This window comes from Gastrolobium bilobum, unplaced genomic scaffold (assembly GCF_033153095.1).
Source record: "Gastrolobium bilobum isolate Gb01-03AN ecotype WA unplaced genomic scaffold, APGP_CSIRO_Gbil_v1 utg33628, whole genome shotgun sequence".
Taxonomy (NCBI): domain Eukaryota; kingdom Viridiplantae; phylum Streptophyta; class Magnoliopsida; order Fabales; family Fabaceae; genus Gastrolobium; species Gastrolobium bilobum.
Window position 1 is genome coordinate 1 of NW_026895827.1, and position 18666 is coordinate 18666.

Genomic DNA, 18666 nt, shown 5'->3' on the forward strand with positions numbered 1-18666 from the left:
TGAATATGCTTCCAATGCTTAATGGGGAAAATTTCAAGCTGTGGGAAGAGAATGTGAAAATTGTTCTCGACTGCATGGATCTCGACAATGCGCTAAGGACTGAGAAACCCACTTCCACTCAGGAAAATTCAAACACGGATAAAATTGAGAAGTGGGAACGCTCAAATCGCATGTGTATGATGATCGTGAAACGTTCCGTTCCGGAGGCGTTTAGGGGCTCGATTGTTGAGACTACTGATGCCAAGTTGTTTCTGAAGGAACTCGAGCAATACTTTGCTCGAAATGAAAAGGCTGAAATTGGTCAAACCTTTTCCAAACTCATAAACATGAGGTATAAAGGAAAGGGAAACATAAGGGAGTACATTATGGAAATGTCTAATCTTGCTGGAAAACTAAAGGCATTAAAGTTAAGAGCTGCCCTCTGAGTTGCTTATGTACTTAGTTATTATCTCTCTTCCTGCACAATATGGTCAATTTGTGGTGAGTTATAACGCTCAAAAGGAAAAATGGACTCTTAATGAGCTCATTTCTCACTGCGTGCAAAAGGAAGAGAGGTTACAACGAGAGAAGACTGATAATGCTCACTTGGCATCAACCTCTCAAGACAAGAAGAGAAAGAGAGCTAAGGATAATGCAGATGCTTTGCCAAAGAAGCAAAAGAAGCAGGATCAGGAATTCACCTGCTTCTTTTGTAAGAAATTTGGACACATGAAGAAAGAGTGTTCCAAATACAAGGCATGGCGCGAAAAGAAGGGTATGACTCTCACTTTTGTTTGTTGGTACTGGTTCTGTGGCACAAGCGTTTAGGTCATCTCTAAACAGAGAATTCAGAGGATTGTGACTGATGGAATTCTCGAACCCCTTGATCTGGACGATTTTGAGGTGTGCATTGAATGCATAAAGGGGAAACAGACAAACATAAGGAAAATAGGTTCCAACAGAGCTTCAGACGTCTTAGAATTGATTCATACGGATATTTGTGGACCATATCCTATAGCCTCTTGGAATGGTCAACAATAGTTTATCACATTCATAGACGACTATTCAAGATTTGGATATCTATATTTGATTAGAGAGAAGTCACAATCATTGGATGTGTTCAAAGAATTTAAAACTGAAGTTGAACTTCAGTTAGGCAAGAAAATTAAGGCCATTAGATCTGTCCTAAAGGAGTGTGGAATCGTCCCGCAATACACAATGCCAGGTAAACCTAGCATGAATGGTGTTGCGGAAAGGCGAAACCGGACTCTTAAAGACATGGTGAGGAGTATGCTTAGTCATTCTTCATTGTCAGAATCACTTTGGGGAGAAGCACTAAAGACTGCAGTTTATATCCTTAATAGGGTTCCCAGCAAAGCAGTGACAAAAACCCCTTATGAGCTATGGAATGGAAAGAAACCTAGCATAAGACATTTACACATTTGGGGTTGTCCAGCAGAAGCAAGGCCTTATAGGCCAAATGAAAGAAAGTTGGACTCAAGAACAATCAGCTGCTATTTTGTTGGATATGCTGAACGCTCTCGGGGCTTTAAGTTTTATAATCCCACTACAAGATCCTTTTTGGAGACGGGAAATGCCAGATTCCTTGAGGATGTTGAGTTTGGGGGGAAGATAAAATAAGCAATGTTGTCTTTGATGAGGAAGAAAATAATATTTCTCTTCCTAATATTGTCATCATTCAAGATGCAATTACGGAACAAGCAATTGATGATCAGGTCCCTGTTCATGACATTGTTATGGAACAGGCTTTGGTCCCTGACATTGCTTTGGGTCAAGACAATAATGAACCACCCCCTATGCCACCTATAGAACAAACTCAACAAACTCAAGAAGTGCCATTAAGGAGATCCACCAGAGAAAGGAGAAATGCAATTCCGGATGATTATATTGTGTTTCTTCAAGAGCATGAAAATATTTTAAGCTTGAAGGAAGATGATCCAATCAACTTCCAACAAGTCTTAGAAAGCTCTAATGCTCATAAATAGATTGATGCCATGAAAGATGAGATGCAATCTATGAAAGACAACGACGTTTGGGATCTTATTGACTTGCCTAAAGGTGCGAAACCCATTGGTTGTAAATGGATATTTAAAACCAAAAGGGATTCAAATGGCAACATCGAAAGATATAAGACACGTCTAGTTGCTAGAGGTTTTACTCAGAAAGAAGGCATAGACTATAAAGAGACTTTCTCTCCGGTTTCTACGAAGGACTCTTTTAGGACAATAATGGCGCTTATGGCTCATTTGAATTTAGAGCTACATCAGATGGACGTAAAGACAACGTTTCTCAATGATAACATTGATGAGATAATTTATATTGTGCAACCAGAAAACTTTGTATTTGGAGATTCAAAGTCTATGGTTTGCAAATTGAAAAAGTCCATCTATGGCCTTAAGCAAGCTTCTAGTCAATGGTACCACAAATTCCATCAGGTTATTATCTCTTATGGCTTTGAGGTGAACTTAGTGGAAGATTGTGTGTATCATAAGTTCAGTGGGAGTAAATTCATATTCCTGATACTATATGTTGATGATATCTTACTTGCTAGTAGCGTTATAGGCTTATTGCATGAAACCAAGAAACTTCTCACTAAAATTTTTGAGATGAAGGACCTTGGTGATGCATCTTTTGTCTTAGGAATACAGATACTTCGAGATCGCGCTCAAGGTATCCTACGGTTATCACAAAAGGCCTACATTGAAAAGATTTTGGATAGATTTGGCATGAAGGATTGTACGTCAGGAGATACGCCCATATCTAGGGGAGACAAGTTTAGTCTTGCCCAATGCCCTAAAAGTAAGCTTGAGATGATAGAAATGACAAAGGTACCTTATGCTTCGACAGTAGGAAGCCTTATGTATGCCCAGGTTTGTACTCGCCTGATATAGCATTGATAGTGGGAGTGTTAGGAAGATACTTGAGCAATCCAGGAATGGATCATTGGAAAGCAGCCAAGAGGGATATGCGGTATTTAAAGAGAACAAAATATTATATGCTTACATATCAGAGGTCAGATCAATTAGAGATCGTCGGATATACTGACTCTGATTTTGCTGGATGCCAAGATAGTAAAAGATCCACATCAGGTTATGTCTACATGTTGGCTGGAGGAGCTATTTCTTGGAAGAGTGTAAAACAAACACTCGTAGCTTCCTCTACTATAGCCGCTAAATTTGTAGCTTGTTTTGAGGCATCCAACCATGGGGTATGGCTGCGAAACTTTGTCACAGGGCTGCATATAGTGAGTGGTGTTGAAAGGCCACTGAAGATTTATTGTGACAACAGGTCAGCAGTGTTGTACTCCAACAACAACAGAAGCTCTTCAAAATCGAAGCACATCGATATAAAGTTTCTGATTGTTAAAGAAAGAGTTCATAGTGGTCAGATTTCCATAGAACACATAGGGACGAACTCCATGCTTGCAGATCCGCTTACTAAAGGCTTAGTGCCTAAGGTCTTTCACGAGCATACTGCTCATATGAGTGTTGTTTTGTTCGATGACACTACGGTTTAGTGGGAATTCTTTATGTTAGTGTTCTATGAAGATTAAATTTTCTGCAGAATAAAGAATTCAATGTTATTTTCCCTCTGAATGTATTAAATTTTGTGCTTGTGTTTCTGCTTTGTGTATGCAGAAAATTTAGGATTGATCTCATAAAGATTAAAGTAGGACCAGTTGGAAATAGGCATGGTAAGATCACATTGCATGTAATTTCCATGCCACTCATCCATACTTGATCTATGTCATTGAATATATTGGTGCGATGACCATGGAAGGTTTAGTTACGCTTGAAAGTGACAAAAGCCGCCACGATCTCATATTGATATAGGAGGTGGACCAGATTGTATCTAAGGAGGAATCTAAAGAAAAATAGCATACAGTTGCGCACTAAAGATATATGATATAATTATCTCAAGTTAATATGTGGCCCAAGTGGGAGATTGTTAGAAAATTATATTTTCTAATAATTATTGTGGGTCACATATTATATTAATAATTATATTGTGCTATTTATATATATTGGGTAAATTAAAGTGATCATGTAAATATTCCCAAATAGATTCCTAAGTGAGTATGGGCTGAATGAGTGAATACCGGTGTTAGGCCAACTAGGTATAATGGGAGCTTATTGGCCCAACAATAAAGATAAAAATACTATAAAGGGTTATGGTTCCCAAGACGTCAAATGACAACCCTAGTTTCTCTTCCCCATCAAGAGAGAGGAGACACACTAAGGAATTCAGTTTTAGGGTGATTTGACTGAGGAAGACTACAAACCCCAAGAGACAAGATCAAAGTTATTCCGCTGCAATGAAACAAGTATGCCTCCACCTTTATGTAATTATTTCTTTATGATTTGGTATGATGGATCTTGACTTGTAGGTGATAGTTATCACCAAAAGGTTTAGAGGAATTAAAAATTCCAACATTACTATGATTAAACATCAAAGGTTCACTACTTGGAAAATGCAATTTATATTGTCCTTTTATGGAAATATTTTACTTTTGGGCAAAGATTACTCTCCAGTGAAAATTTATCAGGAACAAATAAAACATATGAATGACCTTATTTTAAAGTAGCCTCAGTGAATAACGACTAAATTATATAACAAAAAGGGACCACTAATTTCTTGAATTTGGATTTTCTTATCCACACTGGTGATAAGCATCAATTGCAGTCTTGCTTTAATACTCTCTAAACCATACACCCTATCTATTCTCAAAGAATAAATGAATCAATCATGACCCTCACAATGTCGTGTAATATTACGAGCCATATGGATTAGAATATTGGGGATGCTCTACTTTCAATATTTATGTTAGAATGTGTCTATTAAGTTATGTTAGTTTGTCCCACATAATATAAATATGGTCGAAATCCATATATCTTATTATTATTAATATAACCGTTGTGTGGTCATAATTGAAACACAATTAATTTCATAATCTTAAAGTGGGTACCAAAGCACACGTTATGGGAAAACCTAGCTTTTGTGAAACCCTAATCCAGCTTGGCCTATTGCTTAGCAGCTATCTTCGGGTTGTCAGTCAACCGTCGACGGACTTACGTTATTACAACTGTGTATAAGTGCATACAAAAACAGAAAAGAAAAGAAGAAAAGAAAAGTATCTTTTGGTTCATCAATAAAAATCTCGCGATCCAATTTTCAAAATATACTCGGTTAATCAAAATCGTGATCTTTTTGAAATTCAAAGAAGACCACTGTGATCTTTCTGAAATTCAAAGAAGACCACTACATTAGTCTCTCAAAAAAACTAACATGAGTTTATTTTAAAATGTAGAAGACTTTTTCTTTTAAGGAATTAAATTGAGCCATGTGATTTTTATTGAGGATTCAAAAGTTACTTTTCTCAAAAAATAAAATAAAATTGAAGTTTTATTTTATTTTATTTTCTTATTTATATTTTTTTATTTTTTAATACATTTAAAACTTTTATTAATTTTTTTTTTTCACAACCCCTGCCTTAAAATGTACAATGTACATACATAAATAAAATTTTCTATATCCACTACCCTCAGGCCTCAACCATTGTTTTCTGTAGGCATTGCCATCCTTCGGGGCAGAATAACAACACATAAATATAGTTCTTACATTGCTTACGAAATATGCATATATATAATATATATTATATTTATTTTAGTTCATGACATATTTATCCCATACATAGATGCACAACTAGATATGACAAAGTGGGTGGGATGCGTCATTAATCAGCCAAAAAATGAGCCAACCCTCCTCGTCCTGTATTTAAAAGTGGACAAAAAAACTCGACCCGTCCCACCCGAACCAGTTTTACACTGACCTGCCTCGAGTCGCCCCTCTCCGTCATCAATTCGTCAAAAAACAAATTGCCGTGTCCTACTTTTGAGATGAATTATAAAACTCAGCCAAACCTATCCTGTTTGATGAGCAGGCGCGTCGGCCCGCGAGCCCAAGCCCGTCCAGCAGACATATTGACATTGACACAAGTTGATACTAGCTTGCACCTAACCTATAACAAAACCCTACACCCTGGTCGTACTTGTTAGCACATTTTGAATTGCAGCACGCACTATTGCACCTACTACTTCAAAGTCCAACACCACCTGTGCATTTTCTATCAGGTTGGCCTGGACTTTGTGGAGGCCCACAATTGTAAAAACATGTACACACGTCCAAGTTACAGGACCCTTGTCCATCACTGTGCATGGCTTTACACCTCTGTTCGCAATCTCCTATACGGGACCACATGGACCCAAAGCTTCTGAAAATGCAGCTCCTTCTACACGAGTCTTCCCTCCTACAACCAGAACCAAGATGATAAACAAAATATAACAGTTTGAGATGTGGTTCGCCATTTAGATCGAGATTATTTGCCTAATTCTTTTTAGCTTGGATTCCCAGTTTGTTTTTGATGTGATGCTTATAATTTATCAAAAGTTTCGTGCTTTGATTAGAGTTTAGCAAGTAGTGCACTACTGTTTATACTTTACCCAAAATATTTATGGGTATTATAGTTTTCCTGTGACAGAAAAATTAATATCTCTTGCTGTTAAATTTTTTATGTGAGGCCTATTTTAAATAAAATAAAATAAAAAATAATAATAATATTGTAGTATCTCTTCCGGAAGGGGATGAGTTCTCAGGAGAAACTCAACTCCCAATATTTATATGGAGAATGGAACTTTCTTCTCTTATGTCACCCACATAATTCTATATTGGGTCCCACCATTTTATTTAAAAAACAAAAACAAAAAACCTAACAAAAAAAAATTAATGGGTCCCACCATTTTATTTAAAAAACAAAAACAAAAAACTTAACAAAATTAATTAATGTGAGAGAGCAGGAGATGATTTCTCCCTAATAACAGAAGAAAATCATCTCCTTATTTATATTGGTATATAATTCAGTTATCCTTATTAAATCAATTCATATTAACATACATATAAAAAACAGATACCATTAAAATATATTCAATACATCCATTAATACTAATTAATAGATAAGGAAATAAACGGCAATGAATTAAGTGGTACGTTTTATTAGATGGAAACATATATACAATTTAAAAGTAGAGAAATAGAAATATAATGTTATAGGAAAGTTGTTAGGTTATAGAGATAAAAACTTTGAGACCCACACTTGTTTTGTTTTTTTTATTTTTTGAAAACAAATGTGGGTCCCACAATCCCTATCTCTATAACATAATCTAACAACTTTCTTACAACATTATTCTTCTTATTCCCTTAAAAATAACTTAAAAAGGTAGTTAAGTTAGCAACACAAATTAAGTAGATGAGAAGATGATTCGTATTTAATTCCTATGGAATACATCTTTGAAAAAAGATGACGAGCTTTAAAGACTAAACCTTTACTCGAGGTTAGTCTTGTAGCCGACTTCAAGAGTTAAAGTTTGTGGGGATACAAAAGTTGATTCGCCTCAAAAGGTAATCAGAGTCGGTATAAAAAAAACTTGAAAACTGTAAAATTAAATTTTAAAAATTAATTATATTTTTTTTTTGGTATCCAAAAATTAATTATATTAAAAATGTAACGTTTTGATGAAATAAACTGAAATAAAACCAAAGATATAAATAAAAATATATTTTTGTTGAATTAACTCAAAAAGTTTCGTATGACTTATTTTCCTTAGATTTATTGTATTATCCCAAATAGATGCTATAGTTTTTTAGTATCTTTTAATATCTATTCTGATTTAGTATCTATTTTACTTTTTTATTTTACAATTATCTTTGAAATAATCACAATTCACAATATGATAACTAAAATATTTTATAGAAATATATTGTTATTTTACTATGGTTGTTAAATCAGAAATAATATTAATAAAATATATTATAATTATTATATAACACAAAAAATAGTGTAAAAGAACCAATAAAAAATCAGTACTATTGATTTCTCAAAATAAAAAGAAAAATATCAGCCTGATTTGTTGCCAAATAAAAGAGATTCGGTCTAATATAAAAGTTACTATAATATATAGTTAGCGCTGCTTTATCATAGAAAATAGCTTATCTTATATATTTGTAGGGTTCGCTTTTCTGCTGTTACTACAGATAAATTATCTACAGTAAGTCCAATACGACGTCATTTTGAGGCAAAAATCATAGTGTTTTGTAATTTTAATTTATTTCAGGGTTATAATAGTCTTTATATTTATAATTTTTTAAGATTTCAATACCAAAACGACGTCGTTTTGGGAATAAATACAGATAACTTATCTGCATTAACTATCAGAAATATTTTTCCCATATTTGTAATTACTATATACGTAATTAAAAGTATCATTATCCATATATCTGTGTAAATCATGTAAGCATGTCTGCATAGACTGCATAGGTTCTTCACAAATATGATTCCATTCCATTTTGTATTGACAAAGCCACTGAACCCGTCACACCAAAAAAAAAACTTTTACCCACCCTATTTCACAAGGGACATTTAATCTTATATATGTTCTCTATAAAGTGGAACAGGGTAATAATATTCTCTCGCTATAATTTTAACTTCTTTTTTTCAATAAAAATATGTCAGAGGGCGTAGTTACTATTGCTGTATTCTCATACATACTTGGTTGATGGCATGTTGATGCAGCATCAAAATCTAAAACAATATTATGTTAAAAATAACTTATTAAAGAATTATTTACCAACATATATATGATGATTTTATCCACCAAGATACCTAACCAAAATACAAGTTTAGGTCCGCCCAAAAAATAAAATAAAAATGGCAGCTCTCCATCTCTCATTTCTATAAATACTTCCACATATCACACAATGACACTTCTATATATGCTCCTTTACTTTTAAGTCAACATGGGAGAATCATCGTAAGAATTAATAACCCTTACATTGTGCGCAAGCTTAATTAATGTCTTTTCTTTCGGATCCTTACGCTATGCTTTTGCTACACTTGTATTGCAGCTTGAGATTTTTCTATGAAAAAAAAAAAAAAAACTAATAACAAAATTGTAGGAACTCAGGAGAGATATAAATGCAAATACGCAGTAAGAAATGTAAAGAGGTTGTCAATTAGTCATCCTGCCACAAATCAAACAAAATCAAAATTCCCTTCTTTGGATGCAAGTATCAATCGTTGGATTAATTTTGCCTAGTCTCTCTGCAGGAATACAATAGGAATTAGAACAAACTTAACAAATCACCCTCATGTTCTATATAGCCATATATCCTGCACAATTTCAAAAGTAAAAAAGAGTAAGCTAACAACAATTTACCAAAATAAATAAATAAAAGAGAGTAAGCTAACAATATACTATATTTGACACTTTTTATTATTGGATGAATTCTCATGTGAGCTACTAAATAACTTGAGCTCACACTTTATTAGTAGAGCACACATGGAAATTCATCTAATAATAAAGAAAGTGTTAAAAAAATGTGTTATTAACATTGATCAAAACTGTGTATAATTAAGAAAATGGCTGCAAACAAAAGACAAACATTTTGTTAGAAAATAATGGATTCTAAATCAAATTGGTTCATTTTACCTCCTTGGAATTCAAGCCCTTTTTGACAAAGAACTATGTTATACTCTGGTATGTGTTACTCTAGCCCATATGAGAAGGTCATTAGAGTCTTGCATGAGAAGAAGAAAGCCAAACATAGCCACAGGATGACCTGCCGGGAATACCCAACAAATGAAGCAAGCTTTGTAGCAAATTAATACCGGCAAGCCATCCTTGGCTTCATTTTACTTTCAACCTCTTCATGAAAGACCCTTGGACCAAAAAAGTGTAGATAACCTCATAGTTGTATTGCTTTCCCTTGACAAATAAATTATGATCTATTTGCCTATCCCATGTTCTACTTTGCCACAGGTTGGTGCCATTTTATAGCCAGATGTACACTAGCTAGGTTAGTGGTAAATGGTGATGCTCTCATGCATGCATTCTCCAATATTCTCATTTTGACTCACTATTCACAATCCTGTAGAGGCAAAAGCGATAGTTGTTATTCCTCTGAAAGGGCAATCCCACATGCTATGAAAGGGCAATCCCACATGCTAGCATAGACAAGATTTCTTGGGTCTCCACCTTCGATTCAACCAACTGGCCTCAATGCTAAATTCCTTTAAGGTGGGAATAGAATCTTTCAAAGGCTCACAATGCTAGAAAGTAGGGGTGTAAATAGGTCAGCCGACCTAACAGGGGTCTACAGCTCGACCTACATCAAGTCAGACTCGACCTATTACATATAGTCAAATAAAACAGACGCATATTTCAAAAAAAGACTATTTAGAAAGTAGGTCATGAGCTTTCTTTTACATGGAGGACCTATAAACCTATAGGCCGGCCTATATTATATTATTTATTTTAAATAAAATAATAAATTATTATTTTAATATTTTTAATAATAAAGTGATATTATTTTAATTAATTTTTTTAATTATTAAATGCTTAATAGACTTAAACAAGTAACATGCCTAGGTTAAGACTTTTTTTTTTTTAAATATAGGTCATGTCAGATTTATAATTTAGGCCTGTATAAGGCTAACAGACAACGCAAGCCCTAAACTATTTTACATAGGTCTCACCCATTTAAACCAAGGGTTTTATAAGAGTTATGTTATAGGAAAAGTGATTGTGTAATGTTATAGAGATTCGTTTTGCGTGCCTTAATTTTTAATTTATTTTTTTGTTTTAAAAAGTGTGGGTCCCACAAAATGTTGTGAGTGTAGGAAAGTTTGTTGTGTTATGTTAAAGGATAAAACGAAAATCCTTAAACCAAAGTCTAGCCCGACCCAATCTATTTATACCCCAACTAGAAAGAGTGAACTGCTGGCTACTGGCTAAGAATTTGCTTTTTTTAACTCGAAGGTTGACTCAAGTAGTAATATGAGTTTTTTGACGAATAAATTACCAAAAGATTTGGAGTTTGTATTTTAGAGAAGACCTTTTGGATCATAGGTGAATAATTATCACGTTACTCTACTCGAGATTAATCTTATATTTGTGCTGCCCCTTTCTCCGCCCAGGTCGATCGTGTGGATGCCCAAGAAACATGACTTGTCTCAAATGGATGATTAAGATTATATAATATATAAAATTACTTTTATTATTTACAAATGGCAATGGATATGATATGATTTACTTTGGAATGACCAAACATAAACTTTCCATTATAGATACGGTGCTAAGGAATAATAAAATCAAATATGCCTAGGAAAAATGGGAAAAAGGCTGTAGAGCAGGGAATGGGACAATACCTTTTTTTGGCGACCCTTTTCAATTAAGAATTAGATACTCCAATGAACAATTCAGCTAAAGTTAAACAATAATTGATTAAAATTGCAAACTAAAGCAATTCATACACAGAGCAGATCTTATTGAATAATATTTTGGCAAATTTTTTGTCAAAATAAAGCTATGAAGTGCTGAATGAGTTGACTGCGCTTGCCAATAATGATTCAGTTTTCAAACTAGTGGTCACCCTGATTGTACTTTTAAAACTAACTATTAATCATTTTAGTTAACCTTATTTTGGTTTACTTCGGCTACTTCCTTCAATTAATTAATGTTTATTAATATCATGTGTATTTAGAAGTGATATCAGAGTAATATGCAGCAGCTATATATTTGTCTATGGACTAACAGTTGAGCATACTTTGAGAAAAAATAATTATACACCAACGTTATAACTTATAAGTTAAAGGAAAATCCTGCAACAAGCTAGACATAAAGTTATCTCCATCAATCACAAAATTGAGTCATTTTAGGAATTGAGAGAATTAATAAAGGATATTTTAGTAATTTTGTTTGTATATTTGTTATATTTATTTTACCAAAACATCTTTCGTTAATTCTCCAACATTCAAAATGACATAATTTTAAAATTGCTAGAGATAACTTTATCTCCTCTAGCGGAATAAACGATAAACCCAAAGTTAAATACAATAATGATACAAAGAGATAATAAAACAACTACTAAGTTACACTCTCAATATATAATCTTGATCGTTGATCTTATTTATATCTAACGATTTTTATTTATTAGATATTTGAGCCATTAGATACAAGTAAATGAATGATCAATATTTAGTGTAAGATTTCTTATTCTTACACCGATATAAGAATATCCTACCCCTTTATCAAAATCATAGCAAACTCTAAACATGACAAAAAATTACACTCTACCTCATTTTTTTTTTCTAATTGACTAATTATTGATTTCACACCTTAAAGTATTTTTCTTTTAAAATTACGTCTTAATTGTTAAATACTTATCTATTATGATAAAATTATTTTAAAGATATATAATCGTGTGAATTATTTTTGGATAAAATTAAGTTAACTTTTTGAACATAAATATAAAAAGATGCAATTCAAAAAATAAGATGATGAAAGTATAATTCATTTCATTTTTATTTTACTTCTATTAATATGATATATAATTTTTTTTTCTGTTTTTGTATTATTTATTAAGTCCTTCATCATTTCAACAACTTAAAGTATGTGAGAATTTTTTTTTTTTTTTCTGATTTCTAAATTTTTTCTCTTAATTTACTTCTTATTTTTTCTAACATTGCAGACTAGAAGCTTGTTTAAAATATAACAATTCAAACGAATTTATCTTTCAAGACTCAAGAGGACTGAAATTGGGGTTTGCACCAAATTGGAACTTACATATGTAATACAAATTTTTGTTTCAAAATTAAGTGATCATGGAAAGGAGGATATTCTCTCGTCTTTATCTTAATTAACTACACTTATTATTTAAATAAAATAATATTTTAATATTTTCTTTGCCTGTATATGGAAAAATATTGATTTTGTATATTTTCCATCATAAGAGGTTCCTTTACATACTAATTTAAGGATGAGAGTCATGAGACAATTAACACTTCTCTGTATTTGTCTATTCATACTAATTCTTCATTGCTTACATTTCTCGTTACCAAAATGTCCTTATGATTTATTATTATTTTACTTACCTATTTACATATTCAAATTTTAGATATTTAATTCAATTTGACAATTAAATTTTTATCAATTATATAACTTGAAATGTTATCATTAAACAAGAAGAATTATTTTATAATTTTCTATTTGATATATATTTTTGTTCCTTACTTTATATATTTATAATTTATTAAAGAAAAATATGTGATAGTTCTAAAATTTTATGAATAATAGTTATTTATATTGTTATAGACAAATATGTGGGGTATTCTATGTCAGACGAGTCCAGGGGAAGCCTATGGTGGGTGTAACACCCCGTATATATCCGGTAATGTTATCATAATATCGTATTAAGCTGCGCTTAAAAAAAGTTGTGGAATATCTTTTTCTTTTCAATTATGATGTCGTTATCATTACCAACTTGCTTATTAATCAATTAATAAAACACCGCCTGTATGTAAATTGCAATAAAACAGCTAACTGTAATACCTCAATATATAAATAACATAAATGTGAGTCTTTAGTCACGGAACTACATCACGTAGACCGGACCACTATCAAGTTATACAACTCCAAACTAAAAGTACTAACAACAAGTGACATGGACAATCCCCATGCTCACACAAATAAGGCAACAAAACCCAACATCAGTCTCAACATAATAACATAATCTCAATGCGGAAAACATAAACAACAACTAGTCCAGTCATGCTAGCAAATAAGCAGTAATAACATAAATCAGCTAAGCTCCGGCCTCTTGCCACCTGAGGCATCGGCCCCCATACTACCTGATCCTGAAATAAGCATTCCCCAAACATGGGGTAAGATCTCTAAACTAGAAATCTTAGTAAGACAGTGAGTCCTCAAGGATCTTCCACCCCAAGCTCACTTACATGTGCAATATAAGTTCAAAAGCAGTTTATCATCATCAGTTCTAAATCAGTGCAATGCAACAGATAATCATGTCATGTGTGTCAAATACTATTATACTGGCCAGAGAAATGCAGGAATACGTCTATTACCCACACATAGTGCAAGATGCTACTTGCATCCACCCCGGATCACCGTCTTGTATGACGCCACATACTCAGGCTTACCGTCAAGATGGAACAACACATGCATATTAAAAGCCATTACATATAAAGCTCAACAGCATTTCAAATATTCAAAGCATGTAACACATCATGCATATAACCATACCCCCATGGGACATGGTGGAACCACAACATGGCTAAACCGAGGACACGAAAGCTTACCTTGTAAACTAGTTATCCAATACCAAGAGTCCGCACAAGCTCAAGACCCACAAACAACACAATCACAATCTGTTTATATGAGAAATATCATCAATAACTATATTTTAAAGGTTCATTTCATTATGACAACATTTCCTTATTCGATTACGTCTTTTCTAGATCATAATTATCAAGCATTAAGTCCCACAATTAAAGGTATCACTGTTTCCCAACAGTAACACAAACCTCTTTGGCCATCATGCCCAAATGGGGACTTTCCCATGCACTAAAACTAGTTTCTGGTCATTTTTCACAGGTGGTAATCGATTACCCAGGCATGGTAATCGATTACTGAACTAGGTAACCGATTACTGCACATGGTAATCGATTACCAACCAAAAGTAATCGATTACCACGCGGGCAGAACAGTTTTCTGCAGAATTTTTCTGCATAAACCGAGCCTTCATGGCTTCCCCAAGGTCCAAGGTTCATTTTTAGCTCAAAACAGATGTTCAATACTACTTATTAAACATAAATTAACAACCTTTAACATGATTAATCAAAGTTATCTCTTTTCATGACCAAAACAAGCAATTTTCATGAAAAATCAAAGGAAAGGTTCAAGGTATACCTATGGGGTCCTTAAACTCAGAAAAGAAGAGCCTTAGATGCTCAATGAAGTGCCCCAAGCCTCTGCCTTAGAGATGCACGAAAATCACCACACCAAGGTAAGTTCTTTAAGCCAAAAGATCATTCCTTGGCACCAAAAGACAAGAACAAGGCCTCTATCAAGGTATCTCCCAACTCAGTCCCAAACAAAGCAACTCAGAAGCTCACACTTAGAAACTAAGAGCTTTCCTCCCACCCAAGGTTCACCCACACACAACCATGGTGTTTTGATGAAGTAAAAATGGAGAAAGGTGGTTACTTTGAGGATTTTCTATGAAGAAATGGAGGTGGAAGAGGATGGCAAGGTGGCTGGCTCCTCTCTTCAGAAAACTCTCACGTAGCAAGGCAAGAAAATGACCTAGGATCATGTGCCAAACCTATTTATAGCCACTTAACCAATTCACACACAATATTAACTTTAATTGCTACGCTTAGCATTTTAATCCCAAACTTTGGATTCTTAACCTACTCAATTTTATAAGAATTATCATATTTTTCTTATAATTTTCGGAGCACCTTTCCAGTATGCGCTTTTCATAGCCAGTACCAGTTTCCGGCACCAGTTCTCATTATTTTGACTTGAAACTCGTTTTACAAGTCCTACATATTATTCTAGTAATTATCATGCACTTATTACAATTTTTCGGGATACTTTTTCGGTACGCATTTATACCGACTAGCATAACCGGTATCTGCACTTTTCTTCCGAAAAGCGACTTTCAGAATTCTCACTCACTTACTATAATTATTAAAGCCTCATAATAATTATTAGGGTCAATTATGGAATTATTTCCTAATTTCACATAATTAATTAATTAATTTTATTAATTAACGGTGCGAGTTCTTACATTGGGGGACCATCACCAATGAACTAAGTGGATCAAATACATCAAATGGATCTAACACTACATTTCAACTCAAAACCTTAAAGCATTATGTTTATGGATCCTTCCACTTATATACTCTTTCCTTAGCCCATTATCAACCAATGTGGGACTCATCACACTTGAATACTCCAACATTCTAAAGGGACTGCAACTAGCGTGAGAAGCAAGTGGATGGAGGAAGATAATATTAAAAAGAGACTTAGTATGTGCTATCCCTTTGCTCGCCAAAGATAGTGATACAGCCTCTGAGTCTCACTTGGTGACTTGTATCCGGGCGTGGATTGTTCGTCTTATGCACACCTATAGGTAAAGAAATGTATAAGCTTGGTTGGCTAATTTTTCTCTGAATATGATGACTCAGGAAGACTTTGTGATTTTTCATAATCCTCCTCCTGGCATCCGTTGGCTGTTGTTTTCTGATTTGATTTCTGTCCGTAACTCTAGACGTATTTTGGTGCTGTGAGTTGCTTTTGGGGGTTGTTCCCCCTTTACCTTATAAAAACAAAATAAAAAAAATTCAACTTGAACTAGAAGAAAAGAAGTATTTTAACGTGTTTAATTTTTTAAATTTTCTTATTTTCAACCAAAGTTACGTGTAATACAATTATATATGATTTTTTTTTTTGGTAAACTATATATGATTTTTTAATTTAGTTGTGCAATGCAAGGATAAAATTTATTAATATAATTTAGAAAATAAAAATTAAATTTAGGTACAGTTAAAAAGTCATTAAGATAAAGTTTTCTGGTAAGCTCACATCTATAAAATTTCAAATAACTCCGACGGATAATTTGATATGTCAAATAGTTAATTTTTGTAATATATATATATATATATATATATATATATATATATATATATATATATTATTAGAGTAGCATTAATTTGTTAGGATCCTGATTGTAACTATCACGGTTTGTTACCTTGTATATTAAAATAGATTAGCTTGATTTATGCTTTCTGTTCCTTAGTTTTAGCTGATTTCCTGATGTAAATAGATTAGCTTGATTTATGCTTTCTGTTCCTTAAGTTTAGCTGATTTCCTGATGTAAATAGATTAGCTTGATTTATGCTTTCTGTTCCTTAAGTTTAGCTGATTTCCTGATGTAACCAATTGTAAATGTCCCTTCGTTGTGTGCATCATCAGCTTCTGGCATTGTTTGTTAATGTTGCCAGTACGTCAGATTCTGCAGCACTATGGCATCGTCGTCTAGGACATCCATCTTCCCGTTTTTATCTTTGTTACCTTTTATTTCCAATGCAAATAATTTGGCTCCTTGTGACGTTTGTTGTAAAGCCAAACAACCACGAAGTCCTTTTCCTATTAATAATAAACGTTGTTTACATCCTTTTGATTTACTTCACTGTGATATATGGGGGCCATATCATATGGCATCTACAACTGGTGCCCGCTATTTTTTAACTGTAGTCGATGATTTTAGTAGACATGTTTGGATTTTTTTGATGCGCAATAAAACTGAAACTTCCACATGTTTACTTCGGTTTCTCCACTTGGTTCGCACCCAATATGATGCATCTGTTAAGCGAATTCAGAGTGATAATGGGACTGAATTTTTGTCATCTGTAGTCCAAGAGGCTCTCTCATCCTACGGTATTCATCATCAATTATCATGCACTTACACCCCACAGCAAAATGGACGCGTTGAACGTCGTCATCGTCACATCCTCAACGTGGCTCGTGCTTTGCGTTTTGATGGTCACTTACCTATATCTCTTTGGGGAGAATGCATCTTGACCGCTGCTCACCTCATCAACAGGACACCGACTCCACTCCTTGGTGGTCAGTGTCCCTATGAAGTTTTGCATGGCACTCCACCAAAGTATGATCACTTACGGGTCTTTGGGAGTTTATGTTACACTACTGTTTTACCCAAACCACATGACAAGTTCGCTCCTCGCTCCCGTAAGTGTGTGTTTGTTGGCTACCCTTTCAACAAAAAAGGATGGAAGGTCATGGATATCTCCACTCATGAAATATTTGTTTCTCGTGATGTTTTATTTCATGAAACTATTTTTCCATTGGCTGCAACTTCATCTGCACCTTCTGTCCATGTACCGTCACCACAAGCTGTCTTCACCGATTATGATGTGGCACCTGTTACTGCTATTGATACTCCCACAGCGGAGCTTGATGACAGGGGGAGTTCGTCCTCCCCAGTTCCGGGTTCTATTACTTCATCCACGGATGTCCCTGGTTCACCGGTTCCGTTGACAGAACCCAACACTGCATCTGTGGCAGATATTCGTGAACAGCGTGCCAGACGTCCCCCATCTCATTTAAAGGATTATGTATGCAACACAATGACTACACCCTTTCCTCGTCTCTCCACTTCTCCAATCGACTCAGGTATTCAATATTCCATTGATCATTATGTTTCTAATGCATTATTTTCTTCGCACCATCAGATTTTTCTTGCCGCCGTGGATAGTAACCTGGAACCCAAATCATTTAAAGAGGCTATGCAATATCCTCATTGGCAGAAAGCCATGCAAGCCGAAATTGATGCATTGGAAGCCAATCATACTTGGCAAATTCAACCTCTCCCTTCTGGTAAGAAAGCTATTCCATGTAAGTGGGTGTACCGCATCAAGTACAATTCTGATGGAACCATTGAACGCTATAAAGCGCGTCTGGTTATTGCTGGGAACAATCAGATCGAAGGAGAAGATTACACTGAGACTTTTGCACCGGTGGCTAAAATGACAAGTGTGCGTACATTTTTATCTGTAGCTGTAGCTCGAAAATGGAGCATTTTTCAGCTGGATGTTCAAAATGCCTTTCTCCATGGCGATGTCACGCCTGTAAGCTTCAACGTTCACTTTATGGTCTCAAGCAATCCCCACGAAATTGGTTTGCTAAGCTTCAATAGTCTCTCTCAGTTTCGGCTTTGTTCAGTCTC

At 34.2% G+C, this 18666-nt stretch overlaps 1 protein-coding gene across 1 annotated transcript; it reads left to right on the top strand.

Annotated features, from left to right (window-relative positions):
* The first annotated feature begins 14 nt into the window (after nucleotides 1-14).
* On the top strand, nucleotides 15-425 carry LOC133296234 (uncharacterized). The gene has a single exon (XM_061495181.1). The coding sequence runs from the start codon at nucleotides 15-17 to the stop codon at nucleotides 423-425; it is 411 nt and encodes a 136-aa protein (XP_061351165.1).
* Nucleotides 426-18666: the final 18241 nt, after the last annotated feature.